Below are 21152 nucleotides of genomic sequence, written 5' to 3'. Positions count from 1 at the left end.
TGTGATGTCTTTGCTAAAACATAGCTAAATTGTCCCCCTGCTTGCACAGTAGATTATTATCTGTTGGCAGTAATGCCGGGAAATGTTCCCTTGGGATTTAGCTAGGCCCACATCTGCCGGTCAGTTATCAGCTGTCTTGCATCTGGTACCAAAGCTGGGGAAAAAACTTAGAGAAAAGATAAGAGTGAACCATTTGCATCGCATGTGTTCACAGGCTTTTTAGCGTGACTTATTTGAAGGTATTATAGGGAGCACTAACCCATCAGTTTCACACCGAGTGCCTCACTCCTCAGGTTGGTCAGGGTTGTGTGACTTGGAACGCTGCTGTAATACGAGTGACTGGATTCGTATCACGCTGAGGCCATTGCTCTCCATCCCACCGATCACAAGCGTGAGCTCCAATTACAAAGCCTTCGTTTTGCTCAACACAAAGTAACATCTCTGCATCTATCTCCCCACAATGCTTCACCCACTGTTCTGGAATAAACCATAAGACTGGCTAGAGCCCTCTCCAATCTGCAGACCTGTATAGGGAGCCTCGATGCACTCAGAATCACAATTGTCTCACTGACTGCCATATTAGAACCAACATGGTTTATCTTTGATGTATTTAAGTGTGTACTATGCATGGACTCCAGAATGAGCTTTTCAGTATATTTATGTGACTGACTGATTCCTTTGTATGTTAAAATCTAAATCTATAATCCTCTCCTCGTGATCAGCTGCGTGAGGTCAAATATTCAGTTAATATCAGCACTCTCAGAGGGTTCGATTCTTGCACAGCGTTGCATGTCCCTATGGACAGATAGATTAACCTCTGAGAGTGCTGATATATTAACCTTGATTAACCAGGATCGGTGTACCCCCCCCCCCGTGGGATGGTTGAGCTAACATAGTCTAATGTTATTAGCATGAGATTGTAAGTAACAAGAACATTTCCCAGGACATTGACATATCTGATATGGGCAGAAAGCTTAAATTATTGTGAATCTAACTACACTGTCCAATTTACAGTAGCTATTACAGTGTAAGAATACCATGCTATTGTTTGAGGAGAGTGCACCGTTATCAACTTGAACATGTATCAATAAACGAATTAGGCACATTTGGGCAGACTTGATACAACATTTGAACAGAAATGCAATGGTTCTTTGGATCAGTCTAAAACGTTGCACCTACACTGCTACCATCTAGTGGCCAAAATCTAAATTGCACCTAACTGGACTAATACATTATGGTCATTCTCTTGCATTTCAAAGATGATGAATGCAAAGAGATTGCAAAGCTGTCATCATGGCAAAGGGTGGCTACTTTGAAGATTTTCAAGTATAAACAATATTTGTTTAACACTTTTTGGTTACTACATGATACCATATGTGTTTTTACGTAGTTTTGATGTCTTCACTATTATTCTACAATGTAGAAAATAGTAAAATAAAGAAAAACCCCTGAATGAGTATGTGTCCAAATTTTGACTGGTACTGTATGTGCTTTATAGACATACCCAGTCATGCACTCACACATTAGTTTTCACACTTGCACGCACACACATTTTAAATACTTTATTTGAATCCACCAATCAAATTTACAAAAAAAGGATCCAAACATTTCAAAGGTCCCTGTATGCATGGCACTCAAGGGTACAGAAAGCACCTCCTTCGCCAAAGAGCTAGGCTGCCCACCACAGCTAAAACAGAGCAGTACCTAGCCAATTACTTTGCCCTAGTTTTTGTCAGGCCTGCAATGTGGAGGCCACACACTGCAAGCCTGTGTATGTGTCTGAGACTGCCGAATATCAGCGCCACCAGCTTGCACCTACACCAGAGGCTGTCCAAGAAAACAGAAAGCAGCTTATTGGCAAAGGCCTGCTCTATATAGCCGTCAAATGAACAGCCCACTTCCAAAAGGAGCACCTCCTGGCCTCCTCAACAACAATATCTGACGTATTTGGCACACAGGAAAACACATCATCATCAACATCGAACCAGCTTCCCCTTATGCATATGTGCGGTTGGTAGACCACTTTTCCCACATTGCTGGCTATCAGGTCAACAAGACGGTCATGTTTAGCAATGTAAAAATCCTTGTATGAACAGCAGCCATTCACAACATGGGCAATGGACTCCATTACTTTTCACTCATGTAGAATACAAAATGGGTCATGGTTTGCAGGGTACCAGAGTGCTAGATTATATTTTGTTGGTAGAATTTGCAGCCTCGCTTTAAGAGTAAAGGTGAGAATGTCCTTGCCAATGGCAGCATTCTAGTACATGGAATGAGAGACAGAGTGGTCAACACAGTCCACACACACACACACACACACACACACACACACACACACACACACACACACACACACACACAGTCTCCCTTCCCTACTGTGCAGTATCGACCCATGCTGAAAGGCTGCAAGTTCGTAATGGAGAATTTGGAGAAGAGAGATGGTCTCGATTGGCTTAGGAGAACCAGCCCAAACCCAGAGGTGCTTCTAGAAGCTTACGCTTAGGCATGGGTGGCCAGAAATCCATCACGGCTTTTTAACCCAGCTTAATGTGGTCTCTATTTACTCAGGATACTCGTGCCTAAGTGGATATTTTCACACTGTCTCACAGACCCATGACAGGCACGTTTACCCAACACTCTCCACCCACGCTCCTCATCCACGTACAGTAACTGCCAGTATTTCCTGTCTGATGTTTGTGTTGTTGTTTGGAAAATGAACATCTTTATTGTCTGATCAAAGTAACCCACCGGCATTGTTATTCCGCTGGTTGACAGGGCTCTTGAGCTGACGGTTACATCTGATGAGCGGGTGATAAATCACTCACAGCTCCACCATGACCGGTCACTGAGCCCAGATGATAAACTTGGATTAGCTAACACAACGTGTCATTGGAACACAGGAGTGATGGTTGCTGATAATGGGCCTCTGTACGCCTATATAGATATTCCATAAAAAAAATCAGCCGTTTCCAGCTACAATAGTAATTTACAACATTAACAATGTCTACACTGTATTTCTGATCAAATTGATGTTATTTTAAAAGACAAGAAATTGTCTTGTCTTTCAAAAACAAGGACATTTCTAAGTGACCCCAAACTTTTGAACGATAGATTACGCAAACACACAGTCTAGGATATTGATTCGAACTTAGTCCAATGAAACAGGTCCCTAGCGGGCCAACACAATATGACACGTGTTACACAAAATAAGGATTTCAAAAGTAAAGAGCGAGAGTGCACGAGAGAAAAGCACACTTTGGGACATTTGAAAACTACGCTTAGTTTAACCCTGACCTTGCCCCGAACTGCCACTCTTATGGGTCAGAATATAATGATGTAATTACATTTTGACAGTCTCCGATGGGGTCTCTCCTCGTGGACCAAGTTCCGACCTCTCCTCTGATGGCGACACTTCTGTTGTTACCGGGTGTAACTCTCTGATTGTCCACGCGATGTCAGTGTCCTTTCTCTTAGTGGTCTGTTTCCTCGCCCTTGTTCTGAAAGAGGGGTCTTCTGAGGGCGGCTAATCAGCCATATAGGTGGTTCCAGCGTGGCAATGAAAGCAGTGTAGACGCACGATTCCTTGGAGAGAATAACCGGGTGGTCCTGTTTGAATTCACCTTCTTAGACACAGCCACTCATCCGTAGCGTAGATTGTTAAAAGGTTCCTTTGTCTTCTTCAGCCTGGTGTTGCGTTTTGGGGTTACAACTAATCACACCTTGGCTGCAGCTCGTGGGCCCTAGTCATAATGTTAATTCTTAACTCGCATGTTTTACACCCTCGGGTCAGAAATGGCCGTTTGCGCCTTTAGGGTAAATTCTCTGGGCGTAACTCGTTGCGAGGCAAGGTCTATTATATATTGTCTGCTCCCTTAAGATTTACAATGGGCATTGAGGTGTCCTAAAACCCACCCACCCACCCCCACTAGCCTCTTGTTAGATCATGAAACCAATGAGAGCATATGGGGTTTTAATGAAAAAGTTTATTTGTATTTTTTTATTGCAGATGCTAATGCGTGGTTGTTTAATTATGTTCATATTGATCAGAGAGGGAGAGAGGAGAGAATAAATATAGAGGGAAGGTGGGAAAGATATTTGTAGATAAATACTCTGATTGAATAAAAACACAATTCCTTCCTGTCTAGTTTGAAAGCAGGCCAGTGATGTGAATAACCCCAGAGTTAACCATCAGTCTCTTTTTGTTTGGGTTCTGTGCGAGTGAGTGTGTTATTTTCTTCTCCCTTTTGTAAAGTAAGGACTTGACAGTGCATCAGTGTATTATTACGCACTGCTTTTCTGCTCTGCATATGCAAATGAGGTCTGATACCCTAGGGGCATATATTCCCGACCACATGTGCAAAAAAGTTCTTTAGCTGGGCTGATTTTGGAGTCGCTGCAGAGTTTAACTCGGCTCTCCCGCTGAGGTCAGCCGTGGAGGAACAGTTTAGAGGGAGACGTATCTGTCATGTACTCTAAGATTATACTGTAAATAGAATAGAATAAAGTTGAGAATGTTATAGTTTAAGTCGAGCATATCCTATAAATTGATCAAATAAAACAGGATTGCGTACAGTCTGGTGTAGAGTGGAATCAGTTTGCTACTCCCTTGTGGAATGTGTTTCGTCACACCCACATAGCTGTTCTCTGATTTTGTTTTCATTGTTGTCTGTAACCTACGCTATGTTGGCGTGTTTTTTTTTCTGAAAACATATCAAGGGTTAGTGTACAAAACATTATGAACCCCTGCTCTTTCCATGACGTGGACTAAGTCCATGTGAAAGCTACGATCCCTTACTGAATACACTTCAATGTGTGTAGATGAAGGGGAGGAGACAGGTTAAAGATGAAGGGGAGGAGACAGGTTAAAGATGAAGGGGAGGAGACAGGTTAAAGATGAAGGGGAGGAGACAGGTTAAAGATGAAGGGGAGGAGACAGGTTAAAGATGAAGGGGAGGAGACAGGTTAAAGATGAAGGGGAGGAGACAGGTTAAAGATGAAGGGGAGGAGACAGGTTAAAGAAGGATTTTAAAGCTTTGGGACATGGGTTGTGTATGTGTGCCTTTCTCAGGGTAAATGGGCGAGACAAAAGTTTTAAGTGCCTTTGAACGGGGTATGGTAGTAGGTGCCAGATGCACCGGTTTGTGTCAAGAACTGCAACACTGCTGAGTTTCTCTTGTCACCAGTTTCCTGTGTGTATCAAGAATGGTCCACTACCCAAAGGACATCCAGCCAGCTTGACACAACTGTGGGCCAGCATCCCTGTGGAATGCTTTCGACACCTTAGTAATTGAGGCTGTTCTCAATATTGGGAAGGAGTTCTTAATCTTTTGTACACTCAGTGTATATAATGCTGTCTTTCTCTCTATCACCCCCAGGTCAATGGACATCCTCCACAAGGGACCCAGTTGTTTCCTTTAGTCCCCAGTGCCGACCTCCAGATGCTACTTAGGTAGTCCCCCTTACCCCCTGCTCAGCGGCACCCTGACCACATGTAGCTGCACATGTCTGCCCTTCTCTGCTAGGCCAACACAGCCCACACAGTCTTCATGAGGATCACGACCCTGCCAGACCACACCAGATAGAGGTATGTATATCAGTGCAGTGTACCTCGATACAGCTCGTCTTGAACAGCACTGCCCATCCTGGGATGTTACGCAGTGTGCATAATGGACAGACTTTCTTTTGAATATTGTAATGAGGCAGCAGTGGCTTGATGGTGGACAGCTGTCTTGGTCTTGGTCTTGATTTCAATGGTGTGAAGAGGCATGAAGGGGGAACGTTGACATATCCAAGACAAGAGACAGCTCCCTCACACTGTCAATCTGCTGGCCATCTGGCCCATCAATAGTGATGATTTTGATGATTTAAGTCACAATCCAAATCCACGGACCTAACCCTAAACCACCAGTTGGTTTTTCGGGGTCTAATTTCCCCAATAACTGAATTGATTGAATTTAAAGAAAGCCTTTCCCATTCCTGTTCATCTGAGGTTTAAGGGCTGATATTTACTTTTCACAACCGGTTGCCATGGCAGCACCTGCTACACCTTCCCTCTGGGACAGCTGTCCTTAGTGTTTAGAGGTTTAAGGTCAAAGGTCAGTGTCGTAGCCTCTATCAAGTACAGGGACCTGCTGTAGCCTGTCCCCTGAGCCAGCTGCCCCTGTCTGGCCTGGGGTCAAAAGTCACCCTAACACAAAGTGACAGGCATTTTAACAGGAAGTTAAACCTACCACAACACCATACATAAGTAAAATCTGCTAGTCCATTAGCACAAACTAAACTACTACTTGTAACATTGGAAAGAATACTGTAGCTGTGCCTATGTGCAGCCAGTGATTTATTTTGTGCCAGCCCATGCAGTCTTAATTCATTCAGGCACTTTCAATGTTGCTTTAAAAGCCAGAAACATTGTCGCTCACCCTACATTTAGCGGGGAATCGATCACTGAACTAGCTGTAACAAAGAAGAGAAATAGGGATAATGCATGAAGATAACACAGTATGCAGTCTGAGTGAGTCATTTTGTAATTTGCCTGGATAGGTCTTGCAGAATTTCTCAGCTATTCTGAGACCTTGACATTTCTGTAATGGACCTCAAAGAAGTAACGGACCTCAAAGTGCCCTTTTTGTATTTGCATGTTGTTACGGTTTTTAATTTAAGGAAAACACTGCGGTAGAAATGCCAACAGGTCATTTGGGGGAAGGTGGTGGTGTTAAATGTGCATGAATTGATATTTATGCTTCTTTGAGTTAATGGAGAAAAAAAACAGATTCCCTTGGAATGATTTGAATATTGATTTTGATATTGACATTACAGAGGGGGTGGCTGGTTGGGTAGCTGGGTGGTGTTTAGGATGGATTCATGGATGGATGGGTGGGTGGGTGGTTGGATGGGTGCATGGGTGGATGCATAGGTGAATTGGTGGAATGGTGGATTGTTTGATGTGTAGTACACGTAGGGCAGATGATGAAGATCAGAGCGAGTAGGATCCCATATGGAAAAGATATAGAATAATTTAACAAGATTGCTTTATGTTCTACCTGGAACTTTTAAGTAAAACATATGACAGCAAGTACACTTAAAAGATTCAAAGAAGATTCTTGTAATATCTGATTTATACGGGTGGTTAAAATGTAGACATAACAAAAATGTTGCATGTATTATTTAAAAAAAAAACGTAATGTCTCGTGCATGTTTTAAAGGAGCAACCACTGTATGTACATTTTCATGTTTGGAGTGTCCATGGTTAAGGTTAAGCAGCACCTCCTACTGGACAGTTGATTTATTTACAGCTATGCCTTTGGTCTCCCAACCAGGGTTTTAACCAAGCCCATCCCTACTTAGGTTTTATATTTGTCACTGGCTACTACCAACGTGCTACCTTCTAAGGTCTCACATACATCGGGCAGGGCACACAGGAGACCGGGGTTCAATTCCCTGATGGGGAGGAATAAGTAGGCTGTCCTTGTAAATAATAATTTGTTCTTAACTGACTTGCCTAGTTAAATTGAATCTGGAGTGCCTGCGCTCATAAATTAAGAGTGTTTTGCTCTCGGAGCATACACTGGACGTTTAGGCTGAGGAGTAGGGTTGATTTGAGTGTTCTGGCCTTACAACGCCAGTCAAGCACCCAAGTTAATGTTGACTAGCTTGCTAGCTACGTCCAGACACAAATGAGACCCCTCTGACCATTGTACTCGCCCTAGCAGAGCTGGTTAGAATGTTTTTGTGTTTACCAAAGGGTTGGTGACTGTAACTGTGCTGCTGGAAACAATTTAATTGCGCTTTTTTGCCCGACGGTTACTGACACCGGCCATATTCAACGGGTGTTGAGTGCTCGTAAATGAATTATTCTGCATTCTGGTACACTCAGACGAGAGTGCTCTGAAATCGGAGTACTGTAGATAGCCAGAGCGAATTTAAGAAAACACCCAAATGTCCACTGAGAACGCACAATAACTATACCCCAAGAACACAGTGGCCTCTATCATTCTTAACTGTAAGAAGTTTGGAACCACCAAGACTCTTCCAAGAGCTGGCCGCCTGGCTAAAGGGAGGTGACCAAGAACCCGATGGCCGAGCTCTAGAGTTGCTCTGTGGAGATGGGAGAACCTTCCAGAAGGACAACCATCTTTGCGGCACTTCACCACTCTAAGCCTTTATGGTAGAGTAGCCAGAGAGAAGCCACTCCTCAGTAAAAGTCACAGGACAGCCCACTTGGAGTTTGCCAAAAGGCACCTAAAGACTCTCACACCATGAGAAACAAGATTCTCTGGTCTGATTGATCCAAGATTGAACTCTTTGGCCTCAATGCCAAGCGTCACGTCTGGAGGAAACCTGGCACCATTCCTACGGTGAAACATGTTGGTGCTAGCATCATTCTGTGGGGATGTTTTTCAGCGGTAGGGACTGGGAGATTAGTCAAGATTGAGGGAAAGATGAACGTAGCAACGACAGAGAGATCCATGATGAAAACCTGCTCCAGAGCGCTCAGGACCTCAGACTGGGGGTGAAGGTTCACCTTTCAACATGACCCTAAGCACACAGCCAAGACCTTCGCATGAGTGGCTTTGGGACAAGTCTCTGAATATCTTTGAGTGGCAAAGACAGAACCCGGACTTGAACCCTATCGAACATCTCTGGCGAGACCTGAAAATAGCTGTGCAGCAACGCTCCCTATCCAACCTGACAGAGCTTGAGAGGATCTGCACAGAAGAATGGGAGAAACTCTCCAAATTCAGGTGTTCCAAGCTTGTAGCGTCATACCCAAGAACACTCAGCTGTAATTGCTGCCAAAGGTGTTTCAGCAACGTACTGAGTAAAGGGTCTGAAAACATATGTAAATGTGATATTTCTGATTGATGAGGACATACATTTTTTTAAACAAAAATGAGAATAAGGCTGTAACCTAACAAAATGTGGAAAAAGTCTAGGTGTCTTTCCGAAGGCATTGTAAGTCCACACATATACAAATACACCACTGATATAAGGCAACATACACATTTTTACCAGATTATTATTAGATGTTTTACAAATCTTCTTCTGCCATATAAAAATCTTATTTGATTTTTATGATTCTTTTTCATATGGGATCTTATGTTGGAGATTATGATGGACAGATATGGGAGTTGAGCGCAAAGGTGATAGAGGATGAGAGATATGAAGGAATGTACTGTAGATGAGGGACATGCATAGATGGGTTCAGTGGGGCAGTGGGAGGAGGGTCTTGGAGACATGGACCAGTCTAGGCAGATATATCCAGAGCGGGAGTGTGCCTTCGCCCAGGGTAATTCACTGGGAGTTGCTGTGAAATGGAGCAAGTCTGCTGAAGCTGACAGAGATTATTCAAACATTTTCCGGGGAGTTGTGACAGAAGAGAGTGGTTTTGAAATCAGACTCAATCCATAATGTACTTGGTCCCATCACAGACTGCAGAGTTTTCCCTTGGGCACCCATGCAGCACAAATATAATCAAAGAAAACATAGGCAAAAACCAAAGGATATTTGCAACTGTGGGACAGGGGAGAAGTCATACATTCTCTATGCGTTTTGTAGGTTTAGAAATACTAGTCAAATAGCATCGATTTACTTACGGTAGAGCCATGGAATCCCTGATTTCAGCTCGATTTGCATAGGAAAGTTTGATGAAGCATAATCAAGTGGATTTTATAACGCTCTGAGGCTGAAGGACTAGATATTTTTCACATGATGGAGGGATAGGAAGTAGGCAAACTGACAGGAAAATGCCTATTTTTTATTCCAGCGTCACATGGATAAAATTCCCAGTTGTTCAGCCGCAGAGCAATTTGAAATGTTTGCTTGATTTCCATGTACGGTAGTTGTAATACCTCGATGGTTTAGAGCATGGTTTTGGCAACAACAGGGTTGTGTGTTTGATTCCCACATGGCCTAATACTGTGTCTTACTCTTTGACAGCTTTGTGAAGTGTCTGCTAAATGACCAGATTTTTTGGAATAGCATAGCATCATAGGCTATACACCATATGCCACATACCACCATATTCACTGTTATTTTTTTGATCCTCACTTTATGCAAGCTACAGTATTTTATCTGAGAGAACCATACAGTAATGCAGTGCTGTGAGAGTCAGATAAAAACTTCAAAGACTTGTGTCTTTAAAGGAACTGTGAGATTTGAGGAAGGATCTGACCATTCAAAACCATTGAATATCGCTCACTATCTTTCATCCAACGTAATAACAGTAATAGTGTAACAGATGAAACAGCACACAGATTTAAAATTATAACCTAATCAGCAGTCTGAAAAGTATTTCAGCTATGCAAAAATCGGTATGATTGAAATGTGCAAATTTAACCATGTCTGATTCAATGTAAAATAAAAACAATATTTTTGTTCTACTTCACATTTGACAATTCTACCACTTTCCTCTAGTTCGTCAGCTATGTGTGATGCTGGCACATTGAGATGGAGTTGATAACCGCAACGTAATTCGCCAAGAGGGGATAAATTAACGGAACAATCAAAACAAAATAAAGCAGCATATATCTTTAAACAGTTAATCTTATCTCTTCAAATAGAGGAGCCCTAGAGGGACAGCTGCATGCAGTGATCATGAATGGAGCTCAGTTAGCACTGCTGACTACCAAGTAGGGCCCCCGCCTCGCCTCTTCCAGCTAAAAGGGGCTTTCAAAGGGAACCCGGCTTCCCAGTGTCACCGCGGTAAAGTCCACAGCCAACAGAATGTTTTCTTGGTATTTTGATTTCACATTAATTTAAGGCTTGCTGTGATGACTCTGCAGGAAATATACACACCCATAAATGATGATCAGTTATGTTAGGTTGCGGTTGTCGTCTGCGTTACGGTTGTTGGATGCTTTAGAGGTAATGTGAGAGAATCATTCAATCGCAGTGCTATGTGTTCGAGGCTGTAGCCCCATTAGACGCTCTGAATCCCCTGTGTGGCTTAGATCTCGGTAGTGATCCCGGCCAATGTGGGGATGTGTGGCGAGGGGTCCGTCGTCTTTGAGCTACAATGCTGATTTTAGGGTTTCACCGCAAAACATTTGATCTCTAAAGGCTCCGGTCAAAGCTCGTTCTTTTGAAGGCTTACTGGGTTTATGGGACGGTACGTCTACTGAACCCGGAGGATGTTTGCCTTGCAATAATCAAATAATGTTGTACTCTAACTTAACCACTGGAACACACTGAAAATGGCTCCAAAATGCCCTCTGGGAAAGTCTTCAGTGTCTAGCATCATACAACACCCAGTTAATGTGAAGTGGGTGTGGTTATTCCTTTTATTTGACGAGCACAGATGGCGGGAAACTTTTTTGCCCTGTTTTCCCATTAAAACTGCATAATTGATGTCAAAGAGCAAAGTTCATGATTAAAGGGATACTTTTGGGATTTTAGCAGTGATGCTCTTCGTCTACTAGCATTAGCACAATTACTGGAAGTCTATGGGATATCTACTCGCATGCTGTAAATGTACTATATAGGATAGATTGGTATGTTGCCCCTCCGTGTTTGTGTGTCTCATGATATAACTCAGTAACTGAGGCAGTGTGTCAAATGATTGATTCTCTGCGGTCTCCCACCTTCTGAGCACCGCCGCAGTCCATCTCAATCCTCGCAGACCCAAGCACAAACAACACAAGTCTCCAAAATGTACAATATACTGGCTTTTGAAACCCAATCTCCTTCTCCTAGAACCCTGGTCTGCCTGTTCATCTGCGGTTGCTATGAGACAAACACCTTGGAGCATGCCTTGAGGGTCACCCTGACCAATAATAGAGATGCATGGCTCAGCGTCTTGCTGAAGCACTATGTTTTCTCTCTTTCCTGTCCATCCCTTTATCCGAGGAAGAGAGTGGTGGTGCGTAATGGGGTGTGTAAGACAGGCCTTTGGTCCATGGCCCTAATGGATAAGCTCCAGACCAGAGCTGCCTTTGGAACAAGCGCACAAACCGGAATCGGCTATTTACCCCAAAACAATTTAGAGAATATCAGCGTCATACCGTCAGGTAGGGAAAAAAAATACTGCGGTGATATTTAACTCATTACTTGCCACATAAAACGATAACACGAGTGCACATCCGTCAAAGCGTGTCAGCCAGACACGCAGGATGTGGTGCCACGTTGCCATGATAAATGAACGTTTCACGCGACATGATTAATATCACGCAGCGATACGATTGTCATGGCAATTAAGTTATTGGCAAGTTGAGACGACAAACATCTGCATGTGCCAGATCTTCTCAGTCCGTTTGTGTGATGGGCCCTTCTGAGAAGGAGAAAGAATCACGCTGATATATTCCTGTATCGGTCCTCTTTGTAAGGTTATTGGTGTACTACTGTACTATGTTCTACCAGGCTCCTTTCATCTTGCCTCGTTTCACATTATACTGTAGAAGCTTGGTAATTTATATGATTAAAAACGAATGATGCTCATGTTTTAACTACTTAGTATTTACACACGCCTGTAGCCTGTCTTGTACTATCAAGACCAGCATACATTAGTGCTCTTGTACAACTCTTCAGCATTAAAGTGAAAACATACTGACAGTAAGCAGAAGCCCGATTCACTGAATAACAGAAGGACAAGCGATCCCATTTTCTGTTTATCCCAGAGTGGAGGAAACGGCAGCCATCAAGTGTCGCCCAGACTGTCTTTACTCCATGCGTAGTGAACCGCCCTGGGTCTTGCTCCTATTCTCTTCTCCCTCAGCCCAATCCCTTAGGCGGCGGGGCATCAGATCTCATTGACTGGGACCTCCCTGGGCCCCTGGGGCATTGCAGGCCGTTCCCCTCCACAGCCGACAGCCTAATCCATCTCCATTGTGGGGAGGCATAGGAGTCAGAGAATTCTGTCTGAGCAGAGCAGAGTGGACACTCATCCTGTAAATAAGCTCTGGGATGTGGACTGTTTCCAGTGTCCACACCAAGATTCCCCAGAGAGCTGATGGCTAGCTGCTTGGCATTTCCAGCTCTCTACCTTGGAGAATTCTGCCCATATACTGTAACGATGTTTCCCGCTACAGCCGACAGGGCTGTGGTTTTAGTAAACATGATATAAGAGGAGCTGGAGATCAGGCCCTCATTCTTTGGGCAAACTGTTTACCTTTTAGATGATGGCAGATGGTGTTGTCTCACAACAACTTAGCCTGAGTGAGATGAGGAGAGTGTGAGTGTGAGAGAGAAATTTCACAGCATCCGTGTTATTTAGTCATTTACCTGCATTTCCTCGTATCAAGTTGAAAGTGGCCTGACCGCCATTAATTCAACAACGGAGCAGCATGTTCCTTGTTAGTCTTTATTTGTATGTACTGTATTCCCAGCGAAACGGCAATTTACAGTTGCTAATGGCTGTTGACATGTCTTTAAAAGGACAGTTTTTTTCTGTTGTCTGGCAGTACAGTTAATTCCTTTTTAATTATGAGGAGCCAGCAGGTAAGCGTTTTTCAGAGCATCCATCATGCTGCCCTTTTTCATCCATTACGGTATGTACGGTATGGTGGCCTAAATGTCTCACACAGTGATTTAACCTTGAGAGTAACCGCACCAGTGCACCAGTGCATACTGCACTTCTATTCAAAAGATCAAATGTGTTGCAGAAAACAAAACAACAACAACAAAAAAGTCTTCCCACGTGGCCTCCGTGGCGTTACTTTCGTTCAGTATTCATCATAGCGTTAGCCCCGTAATCCAAGGTACAGCTGGGAAATGGGTTGGTGAAATGAGATGCATATGGGCAGCTGCTCTGTGTCTGTTGACGCTGCATGGCTGATGGCCACTTCGTCTCACCAGAGAAGCCATACAATAACCTCATACTTCTCCATTCCAATACCATTCCCTGGTTTTATTAAATTCACAGCACAGAGAGGAAACAAAAGGCCTATTTAATGGCCTATGACAAATCCCATGCAGATCCTGGTGTATTAAGTTGTAAAGCTGAAAACTGTTACCGCGGAAATGCTATCATCATTACAGATGGAGCGTGTGTGTTTAAGGTACGTCGGCATGAACAAGGAATCACCACGATAAAAATATTAAAGCACCGTTTCACGGATATGCTTCATACGAGAAAGAGAGAGAGAGAGGATATCTATATATCTCGGACATAGTCAGTTCATAGCACTTCAAATCTGTCCCGCTACCTCAGATAGAAAATGATCTGTAATAAGACTAGCAATCTATATTTAAAGAAAAAACAGTATCTGCCATTTCTGGAAGCAGGGTAGATATGAGACACTGTGTGTGTGTGTTTTTTTTATAGAGCATATAAAAAAGTGTTGGTAAGTGTGTGGGTGGATGACTGCGTGCTTTTGCTACAATTGTATATGCATTGCCAGTTGGCGTCTTCTATATGGATACATTTCTGTTTTCACTCATATTGGAGATGTATGTAGCTATTTAAAAGACTGGCTTTTAGAGAATCCACAGAAGGTAGAGCCACTGTGATAAACCCCTTATTAAACTGTGCAGCCAACTAACTTGGTCCAAGGATTGCATGTTGAGTTAAATGATTTGCTAAGCTATAATTACACAAACCTACTATTTGTCCTTATCTCGACACGTGTATAATTCCCTAACATCTTAAAGAAGTTCCGATGAGGAGGAAAATAAGATACAAGCTGTTAAGAAAATTGGCTCTCTTGAAACATCACCTCAACCTTATGCCTCTGTGCTAAACATTTAATCCGAGGTATTGCGCATTCATTAAAATGCATTCACATACATTTACTGGCTTTAATCACCTGAATGTACTTTGAACACTGCTGTTTTGCATCCTGATCATGGCTGATAGAGATATTTAGTCTCAGTTTGACCACTGTGATAGCTAAACACATAGATATACATCTTGATTCACCTAGTGAATTCCTCACCTGGTGTCTCACATCCTGACCAGTGCCCCTCTCCTTTGCCTTGCAGTTTCCCAGAAAGCCGGAGGGAGGATGGACCGGCTGATCTTCTCCTTGTTGATGCTGGCCGTCTCCACCAGGGGACAGCTGTGCCCCAAGCGCTGCATGTGCCAGAACCTGTCCCCCTCACTGGCCATCCTCTGCGCTAAGACGGGCCTACTCTTCGTGCCCACAGTCATCGACCGGCGCACCGTGGAGCTGCGGCTCACTGAGAACTATATCACAGCCATAAGGAGGCGGGACTTTGCCAACATGACTAGTTTGATCCATCTGACGTTGTCCCGCAACACCATAAGCCAGATCATGCCTTACACCTTCGAGGACCTCAAGCGGCTGCGAGCGCTGCACCTGGACAGCAACCGGCTGAGTGTGATCAGAGATGACCACTTTCGGGGGCTCACCAACCTTAGGCACCTGATCTTGGCCAACAACCAGCTGCACAATATCTCTCCACACGCCTTTGACGACTTCACAGGAACCCTGGAAGACCTGGACCTGTCCTACAACAACCTGGTAGACATCCCCTGGGAGACGATAGGCCGTCTAACCAACGTCAACACCCTTAACATGGACCATAACCTTATAGAGCACGTGCCCCAAGGGATCTTCACCAACCTGCACAAGCTGGCGCGTCTGGACATGACGTCCAATAAGCTTAAGAAGATCCCACCGGATCCACTTTTTCTGCGCATCCCTGTCTACGCGAAAGCCAAAGGATCTCCTCAGTCGTCATTGGTGATGAGCTTTGGTGGAAACCCGCTCCACTGTAACTGTGAGCTGCTGTGGCTGAGGAGGCTGACCAGAGAAGACGACCTGGAGACCTGCGCCTCTCCTCCAGACCTCACAGCCAAGTACTTCTGGACCATCCCCGAGGAGGAGTTCATCTGTGAACCTCCGGTCATGACCAGGAAGTCTGCCAAGACCTTCACCATGGAGGGCCAGCCTACCAGTCTGAAGTGCAAGGCCAACGGAGACCCGGACCCAGAGATTCACTGGATTTCCCCAGAGGGCCGTCTGATCTCCAACACGTCACGGACTGTCACCTTCAGCAACGGCAGCCTGGACATCAACATCACCTCCCTGAAGGACTCTGGAACCTTCACCTGCATTGCCTCCAACGCGGCGGGGGAGTCCACGGGCCAGGTGGAGCTGGTGGTCAACCTCCTCCCCCACCTGGCCAACAGCACCAACCGGCTACGGGAGCCCGACCCTGGTCCTTCAGACATCCTCACATCGGCCAAGTCCACCTCAACCACGGGCAACGACACACGGAGGAACCAGGAGGGAAGGGTGCTGATGGCAGAGCTGACAGCTAGCTCAGTGCTGATCAAATGGCCATATCAGAACCACGTTCCTGGGATCAGGATGTACCAGGTCCAGTACAACAGTTCCCTGGATGACACGCTCATCTACAGGTGAGGAGGGATAGGGATCTAAACATGGGTGATGGGGAAATAGTCTCTTGGTTAGATTGAGTTAATAACTTTGAACTGTTTTTTTTTTTGTATTAATGACCTACTCACGGTTTTATGATTAAATACCATTTTGACTCGCAGATGTTCAATTACAAAATGTCTATCAGTAGCAATCATAAGAACACCAGAAACATTTCATCTTGTACAAATGTATGTCATTATAATGAGATGATAATTAGGTGGTAATTACTCATCGTTATTTGCAAGAGATAAACAAGGACACTTTCATTTGCTCTGAGAAAATGTTTCCTTTGTTCTTGTTCCAAGGTAATACTTTTTTTGTTTTGATGCTTCCGTCATTGCATACTTCAGGTCCAACATCAATTTATATAAATTTGTAGAGTTTGTATCGCTCTGATAGATGCTGATGGCTCGTTCTGTTCCGCTCATTAATTATTTTGGTCCTCAAAAAGTATTGGTTTTCATTCAAGTCTTCTCACGTCTTCTTACAGGGCCTGGCCCAGGGCTGTATGCAGGCAACTTTCTTTTTTTCTTCTCTGATCAATGACAGCAGTCACCAAGGGAGAACATTGATTTAGGATGTCATTTAGGGGCGTCCACGCCAAGATTCTTGGTGGCAACTCTTAGTGACCGGAGATAGGCAGTCCTGTCCCACTGTGGAAAATGCACAGCGACAGTAAGAGAAAGAGAGAACTTTTCCATCTTTGTTTCAAGGGAAACGTATTCCCCAAGCGGTGTCTGTTACCACGGGGAGTTGGAGGGATGATTTTGAATGCTGGACACGTAGAGGAGCATTGTGCACAGAGAGGCACAGTTTGGATTGTGGACAGTTTTAGAGCAGGGACACAGTTTATAGACGGACGCTTCTGTGCTCTGATGCACTCTGTCTCAGCGGATAGTGTGGGGTGCCTAAACGAATGAACACGGCAGCTAATTAACTGAGTGGACAGGAGAGATGTTACTGTAGGTGAATGTATCTAGTACTAAGGAATTAAACCTGGCTCCCTGATTCTTGTTCCTCATTGACTAGTTGACTGATTTGTTTATTTGGGGTGGGCAAGCAGTGAGCCCACACACACAGATGCACACACACACACACACACACACAGTTATGTAAACCTAGCATATTACAGTATGTATCTTTCACTTGTCTACACACCCACTGAAGGGTATGAGCACATAGTACACTCAAAGGCATTCAATACACTAATACAAACACACACCCACACAAACAAAGCAAGTACAGTACATTTCTTAAACAACTCATCATAAAAAAAAACACATTTAGATGAATCAGAGGTTTTGTTCGACTCTAGGGCAGCAAAGCTTGCTTAAATTCAGCCTCTGTCTTCCATATTGATTTGGAAGAAGAGAGGAATGTGCATAAGGGACATGTTTCAGGGGCGAGGAGCTCAAGCTAGCAACAACACCCCGAAGCTGTAATTTATAGACATTTTTCAAAAGCTGTGCAGAGGAATGGCGTAACAGCCACTGCCAGGTCCCAGTACACAACACGCCGCAGCCCAAAAATTATTACGAGCGAATCAGTATAATGCCCACAGGAACTAGGTCGACCAAACGAATGGTCCAGCCTGCCAGCTCGCTACGCATTAGTGCTATGGAAATGTCTGCCGGTACCCTTCTGCTGATTTGGCCCTTTGCAAATTAGCTGCTATGTTCACTTTGCTCTGTTCCAGCTCCTACTCAAAATGTGTCCTTGATCATTTTAGCCATTTCTGTAAAAAAAAAAAAAAAAAACACGTCATTTCAGCTTGATAGTCCTTCCCTTCATGTCCGTGGATCTGAAATGACTTGACAAATGCATTTCATACAGTGTAAATCAATGCTCTCTTTATCACATCAACAGCCAGAATTTTTTTTTACTATTAAAAGGAAGCCATCTGACAGTATTGGGACATGGCCCCTACCATTCCTCTGATGTAGGAAGTGATTGATAGTTTATATCAGAAGCACCCGGGGCTGGCTGTGAGGACCATTGGGTTCCACTGTAGATTTGCTGGCACAGTCACTTGGGCGGTACCCATCGATGGCATTGATAGTGTATCCATGCGAGGTGTCACCAGGGAACAATGGGACCCAGCTGGACTTATGCGGTAGTCACTCTTCCTCAACTCCCCTTAACGCCTCAGTCCCTCTCTGGGGTGGGGCCCCGGTGAATAGAGGCCCCGCCACAATAGAATGGCACCGTCGCACACACGCACACTCCTTTCATGCCCTGCTTTCTAAATCACCTTGGCATGAGGTTCTATTAGGGATGGGCGGAAGAGCACTGGAGGGGGGAGAAAGGAAGAATTGAGGAGAGAAAGAATGAGGGAACAGAGATTTTGTCACTGTGATATCACGACTATCAGCTGAACCATATTACTAAGGGATGGACGTTTGTTCGGTCGTTTTAAATCGAGGAGCAGGCTCAGAATGTGTAAGTGCTTCTACTACATCTTCTACAGCTATATAGTATTCACAGTTGAATAGACTGCTAATCCACTTGTGTGCAAGTGGACTCATGTGAGAGGGAGGAAGGAAGGAAGGATGGAAGGAAGGAAGGAAGGCATTTACTGTTTGCTCACTCATACCATTGGTTATTTTAATACTTTGTGATGACCAATGAGCTCACCGATCTACTCGCTTGACAGACTTGGGTCTGTTTACTCTTGAGTGATTATTAGTATACATGCCACATTCATTCACCTATTTATTTGGAGCCTTTGTTGGCTCTTCTGAGCTGGGATGTTTTTTTTTGGGAGAGACAAAGCCATCCCATTGGGCACACACTGGTTCAATCATTGTTGTTTCCACGTCATTTCAATGAAATGGCCAACATGGAATAGATGTTGAATTGACGTCTTTGCCCAGCGGGATCATTGGTTTGCAACTATTTTCCCACTTGAAGTGTACCTGCGATATCTCTCAGACAGTCCTTATAAGGACTATATATAGTCCGAAACAAATGAAAACACTGAACATTAGGGATTCTTCTGAACAAAGGCTTGGCAAATATGATGCGTGGAGCAAAACAGAGCATTGCGTAAGTGAATTCCCCAAATTATGGTTTTGACAACACTCGGTTGTCAACAAGTTCATCCTATTTTCAAACGTGACAGGTCATTTCCTTTTGGTGCTGTACTTGAAGGCCCCCTGCAAAGAGGGCACAATGACATGTTCACAGCATTGCCTTGTGAGAAATCAAACAGGAGGGCATGACATTGCTGTACACCGCTTCTCCTGAGCAATGGGTTATACCATCAACGTAGTTGTCTCGCTGTGCATGATGGTGCAGCATATCGCCTGTACAGAGATGGCTAGATAGACAAAAGGCTAAATATGTAGGTTTTGGCTGAGGGAACAAGCCAGTCTACCTTGTTATTTTGCTAACCTCTCGTTACTATGCGGTCCTCTGTGTTGGAACTAACCACCAAACTGTAAGGCCTAAAGGATGACTCATCCAGTCCACATAGTATGTAAGATCGGATCTCGCATGGAGATCTCGAATAGGGATCCAAGAAAGACAATGTTGTTGCCTAGTCTTTTGATGGCCTATTTCAACAAAGAATGGCAACATAATGTTTTGTTGTTATCAGATGCCCACAACTGTAACATAAGCGATAAGGCAAACGCGCCTTGTATAAATCGACTGTCGAAGATTGAGTCAAAAACACAAAAATCTCTATTATTAATCTCTAAAATGGTTGGTTTTAAGGCTTGCCAATACAAATGGAACCAGGCGTTGAGTTGAGAAGGTTGGTGTGTGGGACAGATGGTTATCCCAACCTGTTCTTCCTCATCTACCTGCCCACTTCAAAGTTATATGCCATGATGGCACGTAAGTTATGTACAGCAGGAAAAAGGTGGGGAGTCTGATAGGCTGCCATCACGTGTGATATCTCATTTGTATGCATACAGAGTGCTGAAGCTTTCAACTGGTGTTTGTGATATCGCGCATGATATGCTCAGCTGCACATTACCATGTGCACTACACTTATACTCAGAGACACAGGCGTACAAGTGTGCAGACTCTCTCACTCACTCACTCACTCACAGCTCTACTAACTACCATGCAACGTCTGACTCTAAATCTCTAAGCTTAGCCTTTTTCTTTTAAGTGTTCCTTCTTCTTCGTTGCTCCCATTTTCAATGACTGGCCTCTTAGAATCCGGTGATGTTCCCCTTTTTCCAGGTTTATCCATCTTAGTGTATTCTCCTCACGTATGCCTCTGTTGGAAAGGGCAGCAAGGGGCCGATTGGCTTTATCCCCTACCAGAAGCACCAGACATGAACCCATCTGGTTGTCTCATCTCCGCCCCAAAAAAATCTCAGTTCCCTAAATGTATTCATGCATGCTACTCCGGCATGCATATCAATCAAATCAACTTACTTACTTGACTATCATTATGCTGGAAAATAAATAGTAGACACCTCTCTGAAAAGATATTATAGCAAGTTAGATGACTAGACTGCTGAGGATCAAGTGTTTAAAATCAACAGGAAATGAGCTGGAAATATGGACCGATTCCCTTAAATTCTGATGTGGGTGATAGGGGGTTATTTTCAATTTGAAGCCAGACCTTTATCTCATGTGATAATATGAACTTGGCCAAGACCATGCATGAAGACGAGGAGGTACAGCATGTCATTAGGCTCCATGTAGTCGTTCTGGAAGCTGCACTCCATCAGAGGTGATTGGCAGATGGTTAATGTGTGAACCCGGGGACATAGCATGGAGAAGAGACTAGCCTAGATAGATAGTCTTCCCCTCCAGGCTAGTGACTCCCATCGTGAATGATTGATGGGA

The 21152-nt window shown here is 44.1% G+C and overlaps 1 protein-coding gene across 6 annotated transcripts in view; it reads left to right on the top strand.

The window, feature by feature from the left end:
• LOC110507449 (leucine-rich repeat and fibronectin type III domain-containing protein 1-like protein) overlaps positions 1–21152 on the top strand; it is a 99822-nt gene that overhangs the window by 41219 nt on the left and 37451 nt on the right. For all 6 annotated transcript variants that reach the window (XM_021587451.3, XM_021587452.3, XM_036965058.2 and 3 more), the window contains exons 2-3: positions 5379–5587; positions 14917–16321. In XM_021587451.3, coding sequence (XP_021443126.2) covers positions 14940–16321 — 1382 coding nt within the window. In that variant the 5' untranslated portion in view covers positions 5379–5587; positions 14917–14939. The remainder of the gene's footprint in view (positions 1–5378; positions 5588–14916; positions 16322–21152) is intronic.

The sequence above is a fragment of the Oncorhynchus mykiss genome, chromosome 27 (assembly GCF_057628025.1).
Source record: "Oncorhynchus mykiss isolate SJ-2025 chromosome 27, ASM5762802v1, whole genome shotgun sequence".
NCBI lineage: Eukaryota > Metazoa > Chordata > Actinopteri > Salmoniformes > Salmonidae > Oncorhynchus > Oncorhynchus mykiss.
The sequence above is the reverse complement of the archived record's forward strand: the minus strand, read 5'-3'. Positions and strand labels throughout refer to the sequence as shown.